This window comes from Acanthopagrus latus, chromosome 1, assembly GCF_904848185.1.
Source record: "Acanthopagrus latus isolate v.2019 chromosome 1, fAcaLat1.1, whole genome shotgun sequence".
Classification (NCBI taxonomy): Eukaryota; Metazoa; Chordata; class Actinopteri; order Spariformes; family Sparidae; genus Acanthopagrus; species Acanthopagrus latus.
The window spans coordinates 366,048-386,887 of record NC_051039.1 but is presented as its reverse complement, the minus strand read 5'-3'; the positions used below and the strand labels follow the sequence as shown (position 1 = coordinate 386,887).

The 20,840-nt window shown below is 49.3% G+C and overlaps 4 protein-coding genes across 7 annotated transcripts in view; 3 read left to right on the top strand and 1 right to left on the bottom strand.

Annotated features, from left to right (window-relative positions):
* LOC119024239 (protein PET117 homolog, mitochondrial) overlaps positions 1–801 on the top strand; it is a 1,090-nt gene extending 289 nt beyond the window's left edge. The window contains exon 2 of the mRNA XM_037106803.1: positions 652–801. Within this exon, the coding sequence (XP_036962698.1) occupies positions 652–801 (150 nt within the window). The remainder of the gene's footprint in view (positions 1–651) is intronic.
* Positions 802–1,019: 218 nt separating this feature from the next.
* kat14 (lysine acetyltransferase 14) lies at positions 1,020–6,075 on the top strand. The gene is made up of 10 exons (XM_037105781.1): positions 1,020–1,300; positions 1,402–1,523; positions 1,637–1,758; positions 2,891–3,063; positions 3,160–3,594; positions 3,679–4,271; positions 4,663–4,796; positions 4,893–5,068; positions 5,162–5,352; positions 5,627–6,075. Exons 1-10 carry the CDS (start codon positions 1,039–1,041, stop codon positions 5,798–5,800), a joined length of 2,382 nt encoding a protein of 793 aa, XP_036961676.1. The 5' UTR covers positions 1,020–1,038; the 3' UTR covers positions 5,801–6,075.
* A 193-nt stretch (positions 6,076–6,268) lies between these two features.
* dzank1 (double zinc ribbon and ankyrin repeat domains 1) lies at positions 6,269–15,183 on the bottom strand. Of its 4 annotated transcripts, XM_037105866.1 has the most exons (21): positions 15,041–15,183; positions 14,647–14,761; positions 14,417–14,564; positions 14,091–14,178; positions 13,908–13,983; positions 13,082–13,188; positions 12,920–12,990; positions 12,683–12,800; positions 12,270–12,371; positions 11,947–12,030; positions 11,740–11,862; positions 10,999–11,160; positions 10,673–10,907; positions 9,004–9,107; positions 8,641–8,724; positions 8,468–8,561; positions 7,903–7,964; positions 7,682–7,759; positions 7,462–7,589; positions 7,103–7,177; positions 6,269–6,943 (listed from the first exon to the last, which is right to left on the bottom strand). In XM_037105866.1, exons 2-21 carry the CDS (start codon positions 14,747–14,749, stop codon positions 6,781–6,783), a joined length of 2,205 nt encoding a protein of 734 aa, XP_036961761.1. In that variant the 5' UTR covers positions 14,750–14,761; positions 15,041–15,183; the 3' UTR covers positions 6,269–6,780. The 4 variants fall into 4 exon arrangements, with proteins under 4 accessions (XP_036961761.1, XP_036961770.1, XP_036961780.1 ...); XM_037105875.1 differs by lacking the exon at positions 11,947–12,030; XM_037105885.1 differs by lacking the exon at positions 12,270–12,371.
* A 325-nt stretch (positions 15,184–15,508) lies between these two features.
* polr3f (polymerase (RNA) III (DNA directed) polypeptide F) lies at positions 15,509–20,345 on the top strand. Its single transcript, XM_037106549.1, has 9 exons — positions 15,509–15,682; positions 16,666–16,783; positions 16,868–16,935; positions 17,827–17,894; positions 18,374–18,486; positions 18,581–18,724; positions 19,419–19,526; positions 19,903–20,094; positions 20,175–20,345. Exons 1-9 carry the CDS (start codon positions 15,621–15,623, stop codon positions 20,250–20,252), a joined length of 951 nt encoding a protein of 316 aa, XP_036962444.1. The 5' UTR covers positions 15,509–15,620; the 3' UTR covers positions 20,253–20,345.
* The last annotated feature ends 495 nt before the right edge of the window (positions 20,346–20,840 follow it).

Here is a 20,840-nt window from a genome sequence, read left to right as displayed (position 1 = left end):
GGCTGAGAGCTGTGTGAAGAACATACTGCAGCATTTTAACTTGGACTGAACGGGTCAGATCAATAGAAACACAGTAATACAGCCTGAGATAGACTTCCGGTACAGTCTTTACACACGGCGTTAGATAATGAAGATCATTGCAGTGTGGATATTATAGTGATGCTGCAGCGGAGAGCAGTACTCAATAAGTACGACCACCGTGTACAAATACTCACTACACGTGCGATATATTGATCTCATAAACGGATGTTGTTGACCTTGTCACAAAACACATTTCACTGTCTGGAAATGTAACTTTATTTTGAAGGTCAGTGTGTTTCCTGTTGAGCTGATGTCCATCACTCAGCTGCTCATCTATTTATTATATCACTGTTCTGATCATCGATGAGTCGTCTGATTGTTTGTTGTTCAGTGAGAACTGAAGGACAAAACAAAACTCTGTGACACCGATCAACAGTTTTTAACCATTTAAGACATTTTAGAGGCCAAACAATTAATCAGTGAATGATAGATCCATCTCCAGTCCTCGTTGATCAGTAGAAGTGCTCAGTGTGTTTCCATGAACAGCCTCACTGAGCTGCAGCACGTCTGACTTTGTTGTTATTAACAAATAGTTTTCTGATTGATTATAATTGATTGTTTGTGGGTCAGCGTCTCCACGAGGGCGTGATCAGAGATCTGGAGCGGGTGGAGAGGAAGAAGGAGAACCTGAGGCTGCTGGAGGAGCAGAGGACGCTGACCAGACAGCTGGAGGAGGACAGGCGGCGCCGAGAGACGGAGCTCCGCCCACAGGACCACTGACCCAGGTATGATGCACCTGTTCCCAGAGGAGAGGACGCTCTGATGTCACACTGTGTCTGCCACTGGACTAACAACAGAACAGAACTCTGGCCTGTTTGTGAGCGTGGTGCTCTCGGTCCAGTCCACCTGTCAGTATCTTTTCAGCATCACTTACTCGATTTATTTACATCTCACACTCTACAAATTCATTTTTCCGCTCCTCGCCCGTTTGTCACAGACAGGCCGGCGTGACTCGACATGATGGACAGCAGCAGCGAGCAGCTGGGTGGAGCGGAGGACGAGGCGACCTGTACGTCGGCCTCAGAAGGGCTGGAGGAGGGCGAGGTGGAGGGCGAGACTCTGCTGATCGTGGAGTCGGAGGATCAGGGTTCGGTGGATCTGTCACACGACCAGAGCGGAGACTCTCTGACCAGCGACGTGGGCGAGGAGGCTGACGGAGGCTGGGCCTGCGAGGACATGTCCTTCTACTGCGACCGCTGCCACAAGTGGGTCCCTGCAGGTGAGACAGCCAGTCACAGCTCTGCTTCTCCATCAGGTGTCTTCCCTTCCAGGAACGTGACGACAGTTAACCTCAGGTGTGTCTCTGCTTGTGTTCATCAGCTCAGCTCCACGGTGAGCAGCCCAGCTACCTGAAAGGAGACAACTTCTTCAAATTCGTCTGCTGTGACTGCTCCGAGGATGGAAAGGAGAGCTTTGAGAGGATGAGACTCACCTGGCAGCAGGTACGACCTGCATCATTCACTCACCTTCACACACAGTGAAGGACACTGAGCTCAGTGATTCACACATGAACACAACAACAACACAGACTGAGACTTTACTTCCTGTGTGTCAGGTGGTGATGTTGGCCATGTACAACCTGTCTCTGGAAGGAACCGGCCGGCAGGGTTACTTCAGGTGGAAAGAGGACATCTGCGCTTTCATTGGCCGACACTGGAACTTCCTGCTGGGAACAAGGTCACCTTCCATCCTGCCGTCATTGTATTTACTCACCTGTTTCTACTTACACTCTTCATCTGTTATTTTTCACGATGAGTTGGTAACAGATGTGTGAATGCAGAGATGGGATGCTCCTTAAGTTGAAGGATGGTTCTGGTTTTGATGTTTCTGGGTCTTGTTTCAGTCCATTATTTCCATCAAGAGTAATTGTAATGTACATGCCAAATAATATCTTACCTCTGGAAAAAGTGGAAATATGATCAAACAGGTTGGAAACAAACGACAACATCTGCAGCTAAAACTAAAAGTGGCCAATAATCCATTTATGGTAAAACTATTGTATGGCAGGTCGATGTGTCTGTAGACGGCGGATGACCGAGGTCTGTTATTTAAAAGTATTCTTTCACAGAAAACATGTTTTTATGCGTCTTAATTACACAAAGTCAGTGCAAAAGCATGAATACATGCAAATTCACAATACAGCAGGTCTGCCCTGGAGGAGAGAGTCGGGGCAGAACCAGAACTCGGACACATTAGATTCGACTTGTCCGCTCCAGGAAACAGCATCCAGCAGAGTTTCCTGGGAGCTGCCGGCCCAGGTAGAGCCGGCAGATCTGTGTCGAGGTCAGAACAAATGTTCAGCACTATTGGGGTAAAAAACAATGTGGACAACAAGTACAGGAAACATGTAACCAAGCCAAAGCAAACCGCTTCAGTAACAGTACTTTTAATAAACATCCAGAACTTCACGACCTCTCGTCCTCACATCATTCTGTGGAACTTCTGTATTTCGTGGGCTAAGTTGTTCATGTGCTGTTGTTGTGGTTGTTTAGACTGACTGAACTTTGGAGCAGCGACTGTTTCTACCACCTGGAACTACATTTAGTCTCTCGAGTCTTAGATTCAGTTCTGGAGTTTCTCTAAAGGTTCTCAGAGATGAGTGTAGTTAGAACCGAGTTCCTGTGGTGAAGGCGGTCCACAGAAGACAAAGACACACAGGACGATGACATTGATAATAGGTATCAGGTGTAATTGGTTACAGCACAGTCAGAAAGTGAATGGCTGCTGCTCCTGATGTGGTTCAGCATGTCCAGTTCCTGACTGAGTTTCCTGTGGTCGCGTGAGACCCGGTGACTGTTTCTGTGTGCAGGAAGAAGACGTCAACATGGTGGAGCACGGTGGCTGGCTGTCTGTCCGTCGGCAGTCCCACCTTCTTTCGCTCAGGAGCTCAGGAGTTTGGTGAGCCCGGCTGGTGGAAGCTGGTCCAGAACCGACCTCCAACTCTAAGACCTGAGGTGGACAAATCCACCACAAAGGCTAAAGGTAACCTCCACCCAAAACCATCCAGCAGCAGTCTAGTGAAAGGTCCCAGTCCTGCAGGTAAAGGACACTGAGCTGATCCTCTGTTGTCGCCTGCAGCCTCCAAACCTGCTGTGGACCCGATCATCACTGTGGAGGGTCTGAGGAAGCGCGGGGCCAGAAACCCTGTGGAGAACGCCATGCAGCTGAAGGAGAAACGTTCCCGCACTCAGGAGGCCAAAGACATCCGACGGGCTCAGAAAGAGGCAGTGAGCGGCTACACCGACCGCAGCACCTCCTCCACACCGGTGAAACTGGGCGGAGGCCGCGGGGGGAGCGCCGGGCGCCGGCCCGACCTCGTCCTGGAGAAGGGTGAGGTCATCGATTTTTCCTCCCTCAGCTCTTCAGATCGAACTCCCCTCACCAGCCCATCACCGTCGCCTTCACCGGACTTCTCCGCCCCGGGGACGCCGGCATCTCACTCAGCAACACCCAGCCTGCTGTCGGAGGCGGACCTGATCCCTGACGCCATGCCTCCACAGGCTCTGTTCCATGGTGAGTGACGCTTCACTCACAGACGAGTGACAAAACAACTTGTTAAATGTCTGATGCTGATGTCTCTGATGCTTTGACCTCCAGACGATGAGGAGATGGAGACGGAGGGAATGATCGACCCGGGGATGGAGTACATCCCTCCTCCCAGCGCCAACCTTGTTGCCCGCAAGAAGCTCCGCATAGCACCACCTCACATAAAACGTGAAGAAGATAGTGAGGACGATGAAGGCCGCGATCGTGGGGACGACTTTGAAGAGCCAGTAGGACCAGGTGAAGGTCCATCTCTCTCCACTAGGGGGTGTGTTAGTGCTGGAGGACCTGAGCGGAGAAGGATAACACACCCTGAGAAGGCAGACGGTTCTGGAGGTGTCCAGACTCCTCGCTTCACCATGCTCAGTCTTTATGAGGAGAGGATGCTGCTGCGACGGCTGGATGCCTGCCCGCTGGCCCTGGCTGTCACCCCACAGGCCAGACGCCTCCAGAGAAAGCTGCTGGTCCGCCAGGCCAAGAGGCAGAGAGGGCTCCCCCTGTTGGACCTCGACCGGGCCATCAGCACCACCCTCAGTCTGGTGGGGGGCATCTACAGCGCCCAGGAGGTGGGGTCTCAGATGCGAGGTGGAATCCTGGGAAAATACTGCACCAACAGCCAGGAGCTGCGCATTCTTGATCGCTTCCAGGTACCTTCATCATACATCCTGGTCTTCTTCAATCAAACACGTCTGTCCTGTACATCCCATTGAGCTGGTACCTCCACATGACCCGTCCTGACCCAGAACCCTGCTTCTGCTGGAGCTTATTAATGATAAGGAACGATGGTGGCCGGTGCATGGCTGTTTTTATTCAGATGTTTTGATTCTGTAAGTTAGTTTGATTCTTGTTCTGAACTCTCCACCAACGTTGTTCTTAGCTGCTGTCAGCAGTGAAGAGTCAGAGAAACTACTGTTCAGTAATTTGAAAATTGACTCAAATGAAAGTTTTCCATGTGAAACAGTTTTGCGCTTCTGATTGTGTTGATGATACTGGAACCACTTGAAGAGAACTGAATGACATGAATGTGTTTGTGTGCAGACCAACCTCTCCAGCCGACGGAACGTCCAGCAGCACTCAGTGTCTTTCTGGCATCGTCTGATGGGAGCAGAGGGCAGTTTGGACCAGAGCATCAAGAGTCCGTACACATCCCGCATCCTGAAACCGTACATCAGGTAAAGAGTCCTGAGACCTTCAGGTGGAGGCTGTCAGGGCCTCTAATCGGTCGCTGGAGGTAGAACAGCAGTGTAACTTCTGTTTGTGCTCTTCAGGAGGGACTATGAGAGTCGTCCAGTGAAACTGAGGTTGTTGGAAGAGATCAGAGCTTACCCTCACAGGAAGGAGCCCAACTGGGTCCCTGAACCCAACGCCTCCATCGACTACTGCTACGTCCGCCCAAACCACATCCCTTCTGTCAACGCCATGTGTCATGACAGCTTCTGGCCAGGTAGCACAGACCGACATTCTCCTCACTAAGATCCATCCGATCATGAATCTGTCTGTCCAAACCCACCGTTTGCTCGGTTCTGTCCTCCTCCAGGTGTGGACCTGTCAGAGTGTCTGCAGTACCCCGACTTCAGCGTGGTGGTCCTCTATAAGAAAGTCGTGGTTGGTTTTGGTTTCATGGTGCCAGACGTGAAGTACAACGAGGCCTACATCTCCTTCCTGCTGGTGCATCCTGAGTGGAGGAGAGCCGGCATCGGCACCTTCATGATCTACCATCTGATCCAGGTGAGGCTCCGGAGTCCGACACTAAACACTGGGTTCTGATTCAGCCGGTCCCTGAGGTGGACAGACTGTCGGTGGTGACGTTTACATCTGTTTAAGAGTTTATCAGATTGTCGTCCCCAACAGTCACTTAGACATTAAAACATGCAGGTTGAAAACACACACAGCTGTTTATGATCCTCAGACAGGAGAATAATCATCCTCTGATGCTGTGAGCAAACAGCAGAAATGCAGCATCTTTGACCTCCTCTGAGCTGAATGTGTTGGTGTTTTTCAGACGTGTATGGGCAAAGACGTGACGCTGCACGTGTCGGCCAGTAATCCCGCCATGCTGCTCTACCAGAAGTTTGGCTTCAAAGCGGAGGAGTACATCCTGGACTTCTATGATAAATACTATCCTGTGGACAGCACTGAGTGCCGTCACGCCTTCTTCCTCCGACTGAGACGTTGATGGATCGACACACACCAGTTCTGGTCCACCTGCTGGATCTGAACTGCAGAGACAGAGTTCTTGAGCAGCACAATGCCTGGCTCAAAGGCACCTGGACGGAGATTGAACCCTCAGCAGCTACCGTCCGCTCGAGCCCAATGACACTGAAGAACATTAGAACTAAAAAACACAGTGATGAATGTCGTCGGGTCTCTCAGTGATCAGCTGTTCATGTTCTGACTGACTTCTTTTTTTCATTATTTCATTTTCAATACAGTAAATCTGTTTGTCCTCGATGGAGTGTGTGTTTGTTCTGTAGCTGCTGTTTCTACGTTTACACCTCAGACAAGACTTCATGTCGTCAGCTGTTCAGAACAAACGGATCAGCTGCTGATCAGGGTTTGGGTCAGCTGAGAATAACTGTCAGTACTTTAAATAAAGCTCCAAGTTTTTAAACATCTGAACCGAAAACAGACTTCAGTCCACAGACGCTGTTCAACAGTTTTATTCAGTAACAAATTCAACACGTTCTACACATCCAGTCACAACCACCAGCAGCACAGGACCGACTACACTCAGTCTACGACAGCGGGCCAGAACCACAATAATGTTGACATTGTACATCTGCAAACCACAGACATGTTAAATCTGTCTACGTATCAGATCAACGTGGAGGCAACGCTGGTGCCGTGGCAGCTGGGTGAGTCCACTGTTGGGTCAGAGATGTGCTTGTGACAGAACATGTTGTCGTCACTCTAACCAGGTGGTTCTGTATCTTGACCCAACCAGACCACAACATGAACTGAGCCTGTAGCAACACAGCTGTGACATGTCTGTGATTTGTAGATAAATCCCAGCATTTATTCTGGTGAACCGGTTGATAATGGAGCTGGGCCACAGGAACCGATCCAAAACCTGATGGTGTTGTTATTCTGCGGACACGACATCAACCTTAGCATCTTTCTGGGCTGCTAAAACGAACCCTTTTGTGTCGTTCTCTGTCAGAACACGTCCAGGTTCAGTCTGGGTTTGCCCAGTTTGCCCAGTAAGTCCAGTCCAGTTTGAGCAGCCAGCAGAGACACCATGTTGTTGCAGCCGGAGCGCACCGCCACGTCGTACGCCGTCTGACCGCTGGCGTTCCTGCACCTCACGCTGGCCTTACAGCTGAAAACAGAGTGACAGGTACCAGATGAAACGTTACCTGGAGCAACCGGCTGGTTCTGTGGTTCCAACACTGTTAGAAACATTAGTGATGTCATGAGAACCAAGGTCCAGAGTGTGTGTGTGTGTGTGTGTGTGTGTGTTCCCACAGGTGTGTCCTACCTGAGCAGGACCTCAGCACACTGCAGACCTTCAGAGCCGCGAGCTGCAGCTTCGTGCAGAGCGGAGTTCTTCATCCTGAGGAGGAGGAGTTCACCTTCATCACGTGTGACATCATCAGCTCAGAGGATATGTTTGTTACATCAGTTACACAGTGAAGGAAACTGATCAGTAGATCATTGATCTGTTTCCTTTGTTTCTGATTGGTGGAGACCACTGTGACTCTCATTGCATTGTGGGACAACAGAAGGTGATGAGCTGTGATTGGCTCAGTCATCAGAGGAGCGGAAATAAAATAATATTCATTTTCTTTCTTATTGTTGAAAAAAGTTTCTTCTTCATGTTATTTTTTGTCGTCTTACTGTCCCGACTGCTCGTCCACGTCAGCTCCTCGCTGCACCAAAACAGGAAGTACATCATGGTGGCCGTTTACCACGGCAACCGCCAGAGCGTGTTGGCCATCGCTGTCACGGCAGGAGGGAGCCGCCCCCTGGTGGTTGATGGGAAAACAAACAGACCAATCAGAGTCAATGGAGTCAGGAGATGCAGAGGCGGCTGCTGATTGGCTGCAGAGGCTCGTACCTGATCAAGGAGCTGCTGGATGGTGCTGATCTGACCTCGACCTGGACCCAGTTCCTTCAGTAACTGAAGGTCTTTCACCTGGAGCCAGAAGAACCAGGTGAACAAGCAGAACAAGGAGAACCAGGAGAACCAGGAGAACCAGCGTCACTCAGGTTCAGATCAAGTTCAGATCAAGTTCAGTTTCTTCTTCTGAATGATCAGTTTCAGAAACATTTTCTCACCGGAGGTTTGGGCGTCAGGTTCGGTTTGGGAGATTTCATCACACCTGTGGACGCATCACTTCCTGTCAAGACACAAACAGAACCACTGAGGAGACTCAGTCCATACGACATCAACATGAACATCTAATGTTTTCAGAAGATCATTTTTCATCTTAAAATGTCAGTTTCCTTTTTTCTAACTCGTTCATTTAAATACAGTCTCAAAGTTCATATTAGTTTATTGAAATAAGAATCTTTTCATTTTGTTTCTGTCTTTTTTATTTGAGTCATGACTTAAAATATCCCCTGCAGGCCACCGTCTCCTGATGATGCCATATGTCAGTTATTCATGAAGATGGAGGACTTAATGACTTGATGTTCTTGATACTCGTCAGGTTTCTAACATGTTGAAAGTCTTGTTCCATCAACATGTGAAGTTGTTCCTCTGTTGACTCAAGGTTCTGAGGACATTGTTCACAGGACACGATGTAAAACCCACTGAGGTGATGTGATTGTGGTTCTGGGCTGAATAATTACAATGTATTTAATATGATGAATTTAAAAGCTGTTTGCTGTCAGTTCTCACTGAGTCTGCTGCTGTCGGAGGATCGCTCTGTGATGCTGCTCAGGGTCTCCGTCCGACCTGCAGTCAGTCCAACACCATCAGCTGCTGGATCCACCTGAGACCAAACAAACCGTCAGCCCACACTTGGCTCAGCAAACACACGATGAGTCCAGCTGAAGTGTTGTACAACGGACCTGGTTCTCCTCCCGCCCGGCCGACACAAAGCTGACGGTCACACTGACCTCGTAACGATCTTCATGAATCACAGCAGAAACCATCTGAAGGAACATAACGCGTCATGTGACAAACAGGAAGTAACTCACACTACTGCTTCACCTGGTCAGGTATGTACAGCGGTCTGAAACTGATCCAGTCATACAGTGTTAGTTCACGTCAATCATTTCAAATTTAAAGGAGCAGTTCGCCAGCATTAAGGTGAAAGTCAGGTGATGTGTCGTAGTTCACAGAACAGTTCTGGAGCTTCACAGTTTAACAGAGCTGCAGTGTTCTGATACTGAACTTCTGAATTTGGGGGGAAAAGAAAAGGTGAGACCTACCCGGCCCAGACGAGGCTCTCCCAGTAGAGCCCTGAAGGAGACGTTGTTCTGGGTGTAACTCCTCAAATGTCCACACACATGATCCAACTGCCTCCTCCAGTAACCTGAGGACATGAACGCACCATGAGACCAGTGTGAAAGTCCCCGTCCCCCCATGGTGGTGTCAGCAGTGGTGTCAGTGGTGCCGGTGGTGCTGGTGGTGGTGTCGGTGGTGTCGGTGGTGGTGTCGGTGGTGCTGGTGGTGTCGGTGGTGCTGGTGGTGGTGTCGGTGGTGCCGGTGGTGGTGTCGGTGGTGGTGTCAGCAGTGGTGTCAGTGGTGTCGGTGGTGGTGTCGGTGGTGCTGGTGGTGTCGCTGGTGGTGTTGGTGGTGCTGGTGGTGTCGGTGGTGGTGTCAGTGGTGTCGGTGGTGCTGGTGCCGGTGGTGGTGTCGGTGGTGGTGCCGGTGGTGTCGGTGGTGCTGGTGGTGTCGGTGGTGCTGGTGGTATCGGTGGTGTCAGTGGTGCTGGTGGTGTCGGTGGTGGTGTCGGTGGTGGTGCCGGTGGTGTCGGTGGTGCTGGTGGTGTCGGTGGTGCTGGTGGTATCGGTGGTGGTGTCGGTGGTGTCAGTGGTATCGGTGGTGGTGTCGGTGGTGCTGGTGGTATCGGTGGTGGTGTCGGTGGTGTCAGTGGTGTCGGTGGTGCTGGTGGTGTCGGTGGTGTCAGTGGTGCCGGTGGTGCTGGTGGTGTCGGTGGTGGTGCTGGTGGTGTCGGTGGTGGTGTCGGTGGTGTCAGTGGTGTCGGTGGTGCTGGTGGTGCTGGTGGTGTCGGTGGTGTCAGTGGTGCCGGTGGTGCTGGTGGTGTCGGTGGTGCTGGTGGTATCGGTGGTGGTGTCGGTGGTGTCAGTGGTATCGGTGGTGGTGTCGGTGGTGTCAGTGGTATCGGTGGTGGTGTCGGTGGTGCTGGTGGTGTCGGTGGTGCTGGTGGTATCGGTGGTGGTGTCGGTGGTGTCAGTGGTATCAGTGGTGGTGTCGGTGGTGCTGGTGGTATCGGTGGTGCTGGTGGTGTCGGTGGTGTCAGTGGTGTCGGTGGTGCTGGTGGTGTCGGTGGTGGTGTCGGTGGTGTCAGTGGTGCCGGTGGTGCTGGTGGTGGTGCTGGTGGTGTCGGTGGTGCTGGTGGTGTCGGTGGTGGTGTCGGTGGTGTCAGTGGTGTCGGTGGTGGTGGTGGTGTCGGTGGTGGTGCCGGTGGTGTCGGTGGTGCTGGTGGTGTCGGTGGTGGTGTCGGTGGTGTCAGTGGTATCAGTGGTGGTGTCGGTGGTGCTGGTGGTATCGGTGGTGCTGGTGGTGTCAGTGGTGTCGGTGGTGCTGGTGGTGTCGGTGGTGTCAGTGGTGCCGGTGGTGCTGGTGGTGGTGCTGGTGGTGTCGGTGGTGCTGGTGGTATCGGTGGTGGTGTCGGTGGTGTCAGTGGTATCAGTGGTGGTGTCGGTGGTGCTGGTGGTATCGGTGGTGCTGGTGGTGTCAGTGGTGTCGGTGGTGCTGGTGGTGTCGGTGGTGTCAGTGGTGCCGGTGGTGCTGGTGGTGGTGCTGGTGGTGTCGGTGGTGCTGGTGGTGTCGGTGGTGGTGTCGGTGGTGTCAGTGGTGTCGGTGGTGGTGGTGGTGTCGGTGGTGGTGCCGGTGGTGTCGGTGGGTTCTGACCTCTGCCTGGGCTGACAGTCGTCAGTAGCTGTCGGCCGTCTCTGGGCGCCTGCTGCCTGCTGAGTTCTTGCGCCCTCTGTTTCTCTTTCCTCTGTAGCTCAGTGGATGATGGGTAATAGAGTCCAACAGTCTGTGTGCACTGCTCTGCAGTGGGTGTGGTCATTCTAACCATGGGGGCGGGGCCAGATGAGGGCATGGCCTGCCAGGTGATATCATGGGCAGGTGTGGCTGCAGCCTGCTCACACACAAGGAGAGAACAGCCAGTCTAGTGTGATATTCAGAATTATAAACTGAGTTAGCGACATGACGTCAGCCGTGAAGCGTACCCGTTTGGCGGTGGCGTCTCCAACAGGTCTCCTGATGTCACCATAGCATGTGGGCGGAGCCGGTGCTTCCAAGAAGATGCCACAGGTTGTGCAGAAGAAGGCGTATGGGTCTCCGCTCGCTCCACATCGGCAACAAATCACACATCTGGCTGCATGATCAGGCTAGAAACACAAACATCACATCACTACATTTCCTACAATGCTTCTCTCTCCAGACTAGCTTGACACAAAGACTGAAAGCAAGGAAAAATTTCTCCATACAAAAAAGTTTAAAAAAATATGGACAATTTCCCACCACAGAATTCATACAAAGCTATTCCGTTATCAACACTGAGGAGTGATGCTAACATTAGCTAGCATGGTACTGTTACTGTTATGTTTCCAGCATAGAAACAGGCGCAGTTTTTAGCCTAGCTGCTAGCTTAGCTTAATGGAGGATTGTGTTTTTAGCCGCTGTGCTTGAAGCTAACCTTCAACCTGGACCTGAAGCGCAAACTTTAAAATACAGGTATTACAATCTTTATTAGCTGCTTATTAGCCGTTTCAGTTAGCATGTAGCTACTTAGCTGCAAAGAACTACGACAGAGCAGTAAAAACATTTACTCTCTGTGAAACACTACAGGTGAGCAGGTGAGTGTTGACTCTGAATGTATTTCTCAGGTGAGACCAGGACTGGTTGCTCAGCTGGACAGTGATGTTTGCTAACATGATGTCCTCAGGTGACCTCAGGTGTGTCCTCACCTTCGAGCCGCACCAGTCACAGAATCTGGCATCGCGCCGGTTCATACGTTTACATCTGGAGCAGGACAACATCCTGCTGTCTGCTGACGGGACAGAGGGGGCGCTGTCCTCGACACACACGGGCTGCAGCAACACACACACACACATTTTACCTGTTAAAACTTGTGTGTGTGTGTGTGTGTGTGTGTGTGTGTGTGTGTGTCTCACCGGCTGCAGGCGGCTCTCGCAGGTCAAACAGCTGGAGATGTGAGCTGGATTTCCACTTCCACAGCCAACACACACCACATGATCCTACACACACACACACACACACACACACACACACACACCACTGAGGGAATGTAACTGAGTACATTCACTCCATATTTCCATTTTCTGCTACTTTATACTTCCAGTCCACTATGTGTATCTGATGACTGAAGTTACCAGTTACTTTACAGATTACATTTTTAAATTAATTGATTTTCTCATCAATCAGGTAAAAAATCAGCTGACTCACAGTATAAGTGTGTGTTTGTGTGTGTATATACCTGCAGTGTGTGTGTGGCCTGTTGATGGACGGGTTCCTCACAGATTAAACAGGTGTGTGTGTTGACAGAAACCAGTGTGTTACAGAACATACAGCAAACCGCCTGACAACACACACACACACACACACACGTTACTGACAACAGACGACCAGGAAACGACAGAACTAAACGCTGCACCCTTTCAAAGTAAAGGTCTGGTAGAGGTCCAGTCCTCAGAGCTGGCAGAGACAACAGTCACACATGAACAGAACAGCTGTTTCTATTATTTAGTCCACCCCAGGACTGTCAGAGCCTGACTGACAGAAACAGTACAACGCAGCACAAACATGATCGGATCAGCACTGAACCAGGTGAACAGAATCACCTGGACACTGCTCAGTGTCATGCGGGCTGGACAGGTGTAGGCGCAGTACCTGTCCTCCGTCAGCAGGGGGGCGTCTGTGTGCAGCTAACGGACCGGCTGCAGCTCCACACTGAGCACAGAACCGAGCCAACGGGTCAGAGGGACGAACACTCAAACACTGAACACACCTGGACAGAGAGACAGACAGAAGGTCAATAAAGACTGAAGGAAGCAAAATAAACAAATACATGCTGCCGTGTTTTTTTAAAGCTGTTCCTCAGCGACACGTTAGCGTCTACGTTCGTACCGCAGGAGGTTCGTTTCTCGGATGAATCGGGTCATCTGTGTGCTGCTCAGCTGTTTCAGTGCTCCAGAACTCTGACAGACAGAAAACAGAACCAAATAAAAATCAACACAGAACATTCTGTAGTGTTTGTCTGGGTTAGTTGGTTGTGTTTGGTCCGTTTACCGCTGACAGGGAACGTTCAGTTTGGGCAGCCGGGTTTGGAGAACCCAGTCGACCGTTGAGAAAACGAGGACCTGGATTAGGAGAAGTATTTCCCATCATCCTCGGCTCTGAAGACAAACAACAGGACAGGAAGAATGAAGTGAACAGGTAGACCACCTGATCCGCCACAGGCCAGTGGACGCCTGTCAGAAAGCTTAGTTTGTACCAAGCCAAACACATCCTGGACCCGACACCAAGGACCGCCCAGCATGGTCCAATTAACTTAGTTAGCTTTTAGGTCCAGTTAGCAAAGAATTAGCATCTCATTCTCATATGGAGAACAGACTCAATATTGTTCACAAATAAATGCAGAGTAATTTGTATCCGCAAAGCTGGATCCATATCAGTGCCTCGAATTTGCAACTTGTATATCTACATTGATATGCAAATGATGATACACAAGTTAGATGGCACAGATACAGATTCAGATTTACAGATATTAATCCGTTTGTCTCAGACACAGTTTACATTTACAGATAAAAATCACTCTGCATTTATTTGTGAATGTTTTACGAGACACCTGCATTTGTGGATTTTGTGTGAAAACAGCGCGGTAGAAGAGTCTCAAAAGTATCCACACAAATAGGTGGAAATTCACAATTATATTTCCACGAAAAATACTAAGTTGATGAACAAATGATGATAAGTTGCAAATTCGAGGCACAGATATAGATCCAGCTTTGCAGATACAAATCCCTCTGCATTTACCTGTGAATAATGTTGAGACTGTTCTAGCTCCATAGATACAGTGTTGGTTGGGTTTGAAATAAGAAAAGTCAGAACAGACCTGGAGGCCTCAGTGAAGAACCAGCAGGGTTCTCGGTGGACCTCAAGGTTCCTTCAGACGGACGCTGAGCTGAAGACTAAAGACAAATGAATGTAGACAACATTAACTTCAGGGACCCGTAGAAGGACTGAGACCCGGGGCTGATGGGAAATGTAGTCTGGATCTGCAGAAATGTTTGGTTACCTGCAGGTCGTCTACATTCTCCTTCAAGTTTGAATCCACAAGTTCAACTGAGAAAACCTTTGTCACCATGGAGCTCTCTCTGCCATCACTGCAGACACACAGGTGAGACAGACAGATTACATCAGTCCAGCAGTGAACAGTACCTGGAGGACATGAACAGGTGAGATGATTACAGAGAATCACACTGTGTTCACGTCTTGCTCAGGTTCACTGGACCTGACTTGTTGACACAGTCCTACGACCGTCCCACATGTGGCTGTCAGGCGTCCTACCTGTTGAAGAACATGTGTTCTCCTCTGTGAGGGTGTTGTGAGGTGAGCAGTTACCTGGTGACAGCTACAGCTCTGACAGACACCCGTCCAGCTGGCAGCAGGACGGGCTCGCTGTACTTCCTGCTGCTGCCTGCTGGACTGCGCTGCGCTGCTGCTGGCCTCGACCCGTCCAGACTGTAGAAGATCAGAACTCCAGGAGTGTCTGCAGTGGCAAATACACCTGTCATACACCTGTCATACACCCATACTACATCTGCCACACCACGACAGACAGGTGATGTTACCTGACTGGATGGACACAGGTGTGCTGGTGTCAATGTGGTTCTTGGCTCGGTGTCGGTGGGTGATAGGAATGATGAGCGGGGCTGACACTGCTCCTGCTGTCATGATGATGACTGTCTGTCAATCAATCAATCAATCAATCATCAATCAGCAGTGGAGATGACTCAAATCATTAACTTCAATAGGAGCACACAACGATGTAAAAAATCCACAGGTAGAGTCCTACTCAAGTTACAGTACGAGTGATTTTTACATGTACGTGACGAGTCTAAAGTAAATCTGTTAAACATGTTTACAACTCAATCATTCTGATTGGTTCACCGTGACGTCGTTAACATGACATACGGCTGTCTGCCTGTCTGTGCGTGTAAACACCAGGAACATTAATAATCTTACTGCAGATGAAGGTTCTGATGAAGGTTCTGATGAAGGTTCAGATGAAGCTGCTGCTCCGAGCCGGCGTCTGTGTACGGAAGCGTCTCCATAGCAACGAGCTCTGCCCTACGCGCATGCGCTCTTTCCCAATATTCTTATTAGAATTTAATAAATTAAAACTAACTTTTTTTCATGTATATAATTAATAATATCAGTAAATCTAAGTTTGCAGTCGTCGTAGAGAAACACGATGATCATCTGCAGTTCAATCTGCAGTTCAGTCATTCAGTCTCCTCCGGTTAATATTCGGTTAATATGAACAAAACCACATCACATGACTGTCAGGTCTGACCTCTGCCCTTCAGTCCGCTCAGTCACCTGGACCAACAACAGGACGGAGACTGGTTCAGGTTCGCTTCTGTTTGTTTTGGGTTTTTTAAGCAGGCAGTTCTCAGGACACGCCCACCGGCAGCTAACTTTTCAGGACCCTGAACTAGCATGCCTGCTGGTCAACATTAGCTGAAAGCTAACCAGCAGTCAGAAGAACCCTGACAGGAAAGTGAAAACAGCAGAGTAAAACACTGAACACAGCAGAGGTCAGATGGCGGACGTGAAAGTGAAGAAGGAGACGAACCTGTCGGAACCGGCGGAGGTCGAGAACAGGTCAGTTCGGCGACGTTAGCGAGCCCTACCGCTCAGCCTGCTGCTGCTGACTGGAGACGGTGCGCCAGACTCCGTGCTGATTCTTTTCAATTTAATGTTTACCTTGTTGTCACCAGACACACAAATCACACATGTCGACATTAAACACATTTCCTGGACCGATGTGACCTGATAGTTAATTCCGCTCTCAGGCAGAGAATCCATCTGAACTATTTGCTCCATATTCTTGGAGTTAGCTGCGTTGGGACCGTCCTCTCAGAACCACAGGATAGTTAATGTTATTGTCATCACAGCTGACGACTGTTTCATGCAGAAGTTCTGCTCATTGTGGTTCTGAACTGAAGGATCCGTCATGTTTCATTAGATAGCAGAGAGGTGAGTGTGAGTTTGAATGTCAGCAGAACCACTGACCTGTTTGAATTCTGCTCGGTCCAGTTTGTTTCTGTGTTGTTTGGCTCATAGTTGAGCTCAGTACAGCTAAACTTATGATCCTGATGCTGTTGACGGATCCACTGGTCGATTCTGTTCAGTTTTCACTCAGCTGAGTCTGATTGTTGGTCGGACAGAATATGTGAAGTCTTCATGGGGAAAAATCTTCTAGATTTTACAACAAATCAATTAATGTGAAACATAAAATACTTTTTAATCAATGATAAACTATACTTACAGTTATAATTCAGATTTAGTACGTCACAGACATCTAAACATGTTTGTCTGTAAAATGTTTCTACAGAACACATTTTTATTATCATGATCAAGAAGAGAAGAAGATCCATCTGATGTTTGACTCCTTTCAGTCAGAACCACATGAACCGGCTGTACTTTACATCAGCCCAACACATACACATTCATGAGCAATAAAAACATGTTTGCTCCATAACATGTCTGAAGGTCCACATCTTCTGAACCAGAATTTTAACCAGAAAATGACTCAAAACTGTGTGTGTGTGTGTGTGTGTGTGTGTGTGTGCGCGCGCGCGCAGGATCAAAGAGCTGTGTCAGCAGTTTCCTCACGGTATCACGGATCAGGTGATCCAGAACGACATGCCTCACCTGGAGCCTCAGCAGAGAGCCATGGCCATCAACAAGCTGCTGTCACTGGTCCGTCTCATGTTGATGATGTCACTGCATTTCTTCTCTTCAGAGTAATCGATCTGTTTCTGATGATGTCATGTTCACCTGCAGGGTCAGCTGGACCTGCTGAGGAACAGCTCGGGTCTCTTGTACAGGATGAAGGACATACAGAGCACCAGGTACACACACACACACACACACACACACACACACACACACACACACACACACACACACACACACACACACTGAGAGTTAAAGGAACAGTCACCAGTCATCATCTTGTCCCTCCATATTGATGACAGTCAGGTGAAATCTTGTAGTCCACAAACAACAGAGACTCATGCTGAGTCTCAGTTCAGGTCTGCATCCTTCAGAGGAGCATCTGAAGTCTGTCCCAGTCTGAAGGCTCCTCCAGAGGCTTCTTCTTCTCCATGTTTCTGGAGGATGTACCGCTACGATCCTTTGTGGCCTCACATATCCCAAGATTCTTTGCGCCCAAAAAAGAAAGAGAGAGAAAATGGTGACATCTTGTGGCTTGCATCACTTTGCGGGCCTGGGCAGCAGAAATTGTGACATAAGAGTAAAACATCTGGTGACGCAACCAGGAAATGCTCCAAAGGCTCGACCGTCACATTTAACAACGGCTGACCAGGTTAACAAGGTCTCTGAAGGACTCGCCCTCGAAGACCACAAAGGCTGGGTCCTTCAGAGGAGGCAGACCCTGAACTGAGACACAGTCTCAGTGTCACACTTGACGAGCTGTGTGGAGCCATTTTATTTTGTTTTTTAATTTTTGACATTTTAGTCACAAAGACCACGTGGTCACTGGAGCCCTGGATGGAGACTGTCGCTGTACATGAGATGTCTCCAGGTTTCCTTAAACAGTCTCCAGCTGTGCGACTCTGTTGGCTGTAATAAAGATGTTATTTAAAGCTGAATCTTTACTGTAGCTGCTCGTAATGATAATAATAACATTAAAAAGTTCCTGTCAGCTGCACTGAAGACATAAAGAGCAGCTGACTCACAGGTGTGTGTCCATGAAGCTGTGTGTTGTTGTTGTGTTTCAGTAAGATGAAAGGTTCAGACAACCAGGAGAAGCTCGTCTATCAGATCATCGAGGACGCAGGAAACAAAGGTAACAACCTGAACCTTCATCACATCATCCTCATCATCACACATCAGACTGAGCTCAGGACGCTAGCTGCTACGCTAGCTGCTGTCTCCAGTCTGAACCCCTGAAGAGCTCATTCTGTTTACAGTATGTTCCTACTGAAGTGAGCTCGAGCGCACAGGTGTAGCTCAGGGGTGTTTCCGAGCTAACACAGTGACACCGATGCAGCTTCATCACTGTGACTCCTCCATCACCTCCACACATGGTCTCCTGTCAACAGACAGTGGTGTGGTTGAGGTGTAGCTGAGGTGTAGTTCAGGTGTAGTTCAGGTGTAGTTCAGGTGTAGCTGAGGTGTAGTTCAGGTGTAGTTCAGGTGTAGCTGAGGTGTAGTTCAGGTGTAGTTCAGGTGTAGCTGAGGTGTAGTTCAGGTGTAGTTCATGTGTAGCTGAGGTGTAGTTCAGGTGTAGTTCAGGTGTAGCTGAGATGTGGTTCTGTGCTGCAGGAATCTGGAGCAGAGACATCCGCTTCAAGAGCAACCTTCCTCTGACGGAGATCAACAAGATCCTGAAGAGCCTGGAGAGCAAGAAACTGATCAAAGCCGTCAAATCTGTGGCTGTGAGTGTCAGACCGACCCAAACACTCAAACTGTGTTTGTTCTGACGAGTCGGCGCTGTGCAGATACCAGGTGTGCTCTCTGTGTTGTGTGCAGGCGTCCAAGAAGAAGGTGTACATGTTGTACAACCTGCAGCCAGATCGCTCGGTGACGGGCGGCGCCTGGTACAGCGACCAGGACTTTGAGTCCGAGTTTGTTGAAGTTCTGAACCAGCAGTGCTTCAAGTTCCTGCAGAGCAAGGTACCGAAAAAATTTAAACAGCTGTGAGATCGACAAATTTGAACAAATAAGGGTCCCCAAAGTAACCGCTAACTGCTGTAGCTACTACTTAGCTAGTTAGCTCAGTTAGCTATGCAGCTAGTGTTCCTAAGATGAAGTGGTGTAAAGTGGGAGCAGCAGCAGGGGGTCGTTGGTGTTCATGACACCACTAGTATACAGTACAGAGGTGACCCAGCGGGTTCAGGTGAGGAAGGGAGAGAGTCAGCACCAACATCCAAAGGCCAGAACCATCGGGCCGGGGCTAGCTGGTTAGCGCGCCAACTTCAGTAGACCCCTGCAACACAATACATAGAGATCATTGACAGAACATCAACACTGTCATGTTTTTATTTAGCCAGAGTATTTTTTTCACCTTTCAAAGCTCCAGTGATCAGACAGAGCTAAGGTCCGCGGGTCAGACCTGTAATCTGGGCAGCTGCTGTGAGGTCAGATCCTCTGTACCAACTGCTCTAGTCCATATTTGCAAGTTTTAAACTAAAATCCTTCCACATTGCACCTTTAAATCTAGATCTCAGACTGGACTGTTGTCAGCGAATGTCTCCTCCAGGAGAAGCTTTAGAATGACCAGCAGGAGGCAGCAGAGTCACAGTGAAGTCAACGTGTGTGTGTGTGTGTGTGTGTGTGTGTGTGTGTGTGTGTGTGTGTGTGTGTTCAGGCTGAAGCAGCGAGGGACAGTAAGCAGAGTCCGATGGTTCAGAGGAACAGCTCCTTCGCCACCTCACATGAAGTCTGGAAGTACATCTGTGAGCTGGGAATCAGCAAGGTGACACCCATGACCACGCCCATTTGATGACATCACACACCTCAGATTGGCTAAGCACACCCACCCACACTGTCAGTATCATCATCTCTGATGTTGGTCTGGAACAAACATAAATGTTCCAGATAAATCCTCTCAGAAGTCAGAGAGGAAAGATTCTGCAGAACTTCACTGAGAATCTTCATGTTTTAAGATTCCTTCAGTATCAAAGTAATCTATTACATCCACAGGTGCAGCTGCTAATAGCTCATCCAGCGCTCTGACAGGAGACAGGGCTTATAAACATCATCATATCATATAAACATATGTTTATAACCATCATAATGCTGCAGAAAGACAATCACACACACACAGATTGATTGACAGGTGTGTTGTGCAGGTGGACCTGTCGATGGACGACATCGAGACCATCCTGAACACGCTCATCTACGACGGGAAGGTGGAGATGACCGTCATCGCCGCCAAGGAGGGGACGGTGGGCAGCGTGGATGGACAGATGAAGCTTTACCGCGGCGTCAACCCCGTCATCCAGCCAACCGGGCTCGTCAGGACGCCCTGCGGACTGTGCCCGGTAACACACACACACAGATGATCAGTTTGAAGGACTGAGGAGAGGTTGTCCATGTTTGACTTCCTGTTTCCTGTCCTCAGGTGTTTGACGACTGTCACGATGGAGGAGAAATCTCTCCATCCAACTGCATCTACATGACAGAGTGGTTGGACTTCTGACAGCAGCTCGTCATCTGATGAAAACTGTATTTTGATCCGTGTTGTTTATTTTGTATTTATCACAAAGTTCAATAAAAGTCCGATGTGAAGAGAGCTGTCGTTCTGTATGGTTTTACAGGAAGTCGGTATATATACAGCAGCTTCACTCCTCACAGAGTCGTTGTTGTTTCTCTGTTTTCTGTCAGTTTGTCCAACAGGAGGAGGATTTTGTGATGGAGGTCACTGAGCTCTGTACTGTCGGACTGCTGCTCTCTCTGTTTGCCTTTCGTCTGTAGTGAAGCACTTTGTAAGCTGCTTTATAAATAAATATATCTTTACTTTTACTATTATGAATGGCTCCAGTGAAGTCTCCATGTTAATAAAGGTGTAAATCTGGTCTGAGATCAGGTTGTGATGTGTTCTCTCCTGCAGACTGTGATCACAGCAGACAAACTGATGGAGACATCTGATGTTTCTTTGCTTGTTTCTCTGTTTTAAATCAACTCTGTTTTACTGTGAAGCTCCAGAACTGTTCTGTGGACTATGACTCTTCTCTGCTCAGTATCCCTGCCTCCTGGTCCACTTGATTTTTCTTGGATGTTTGTTCCT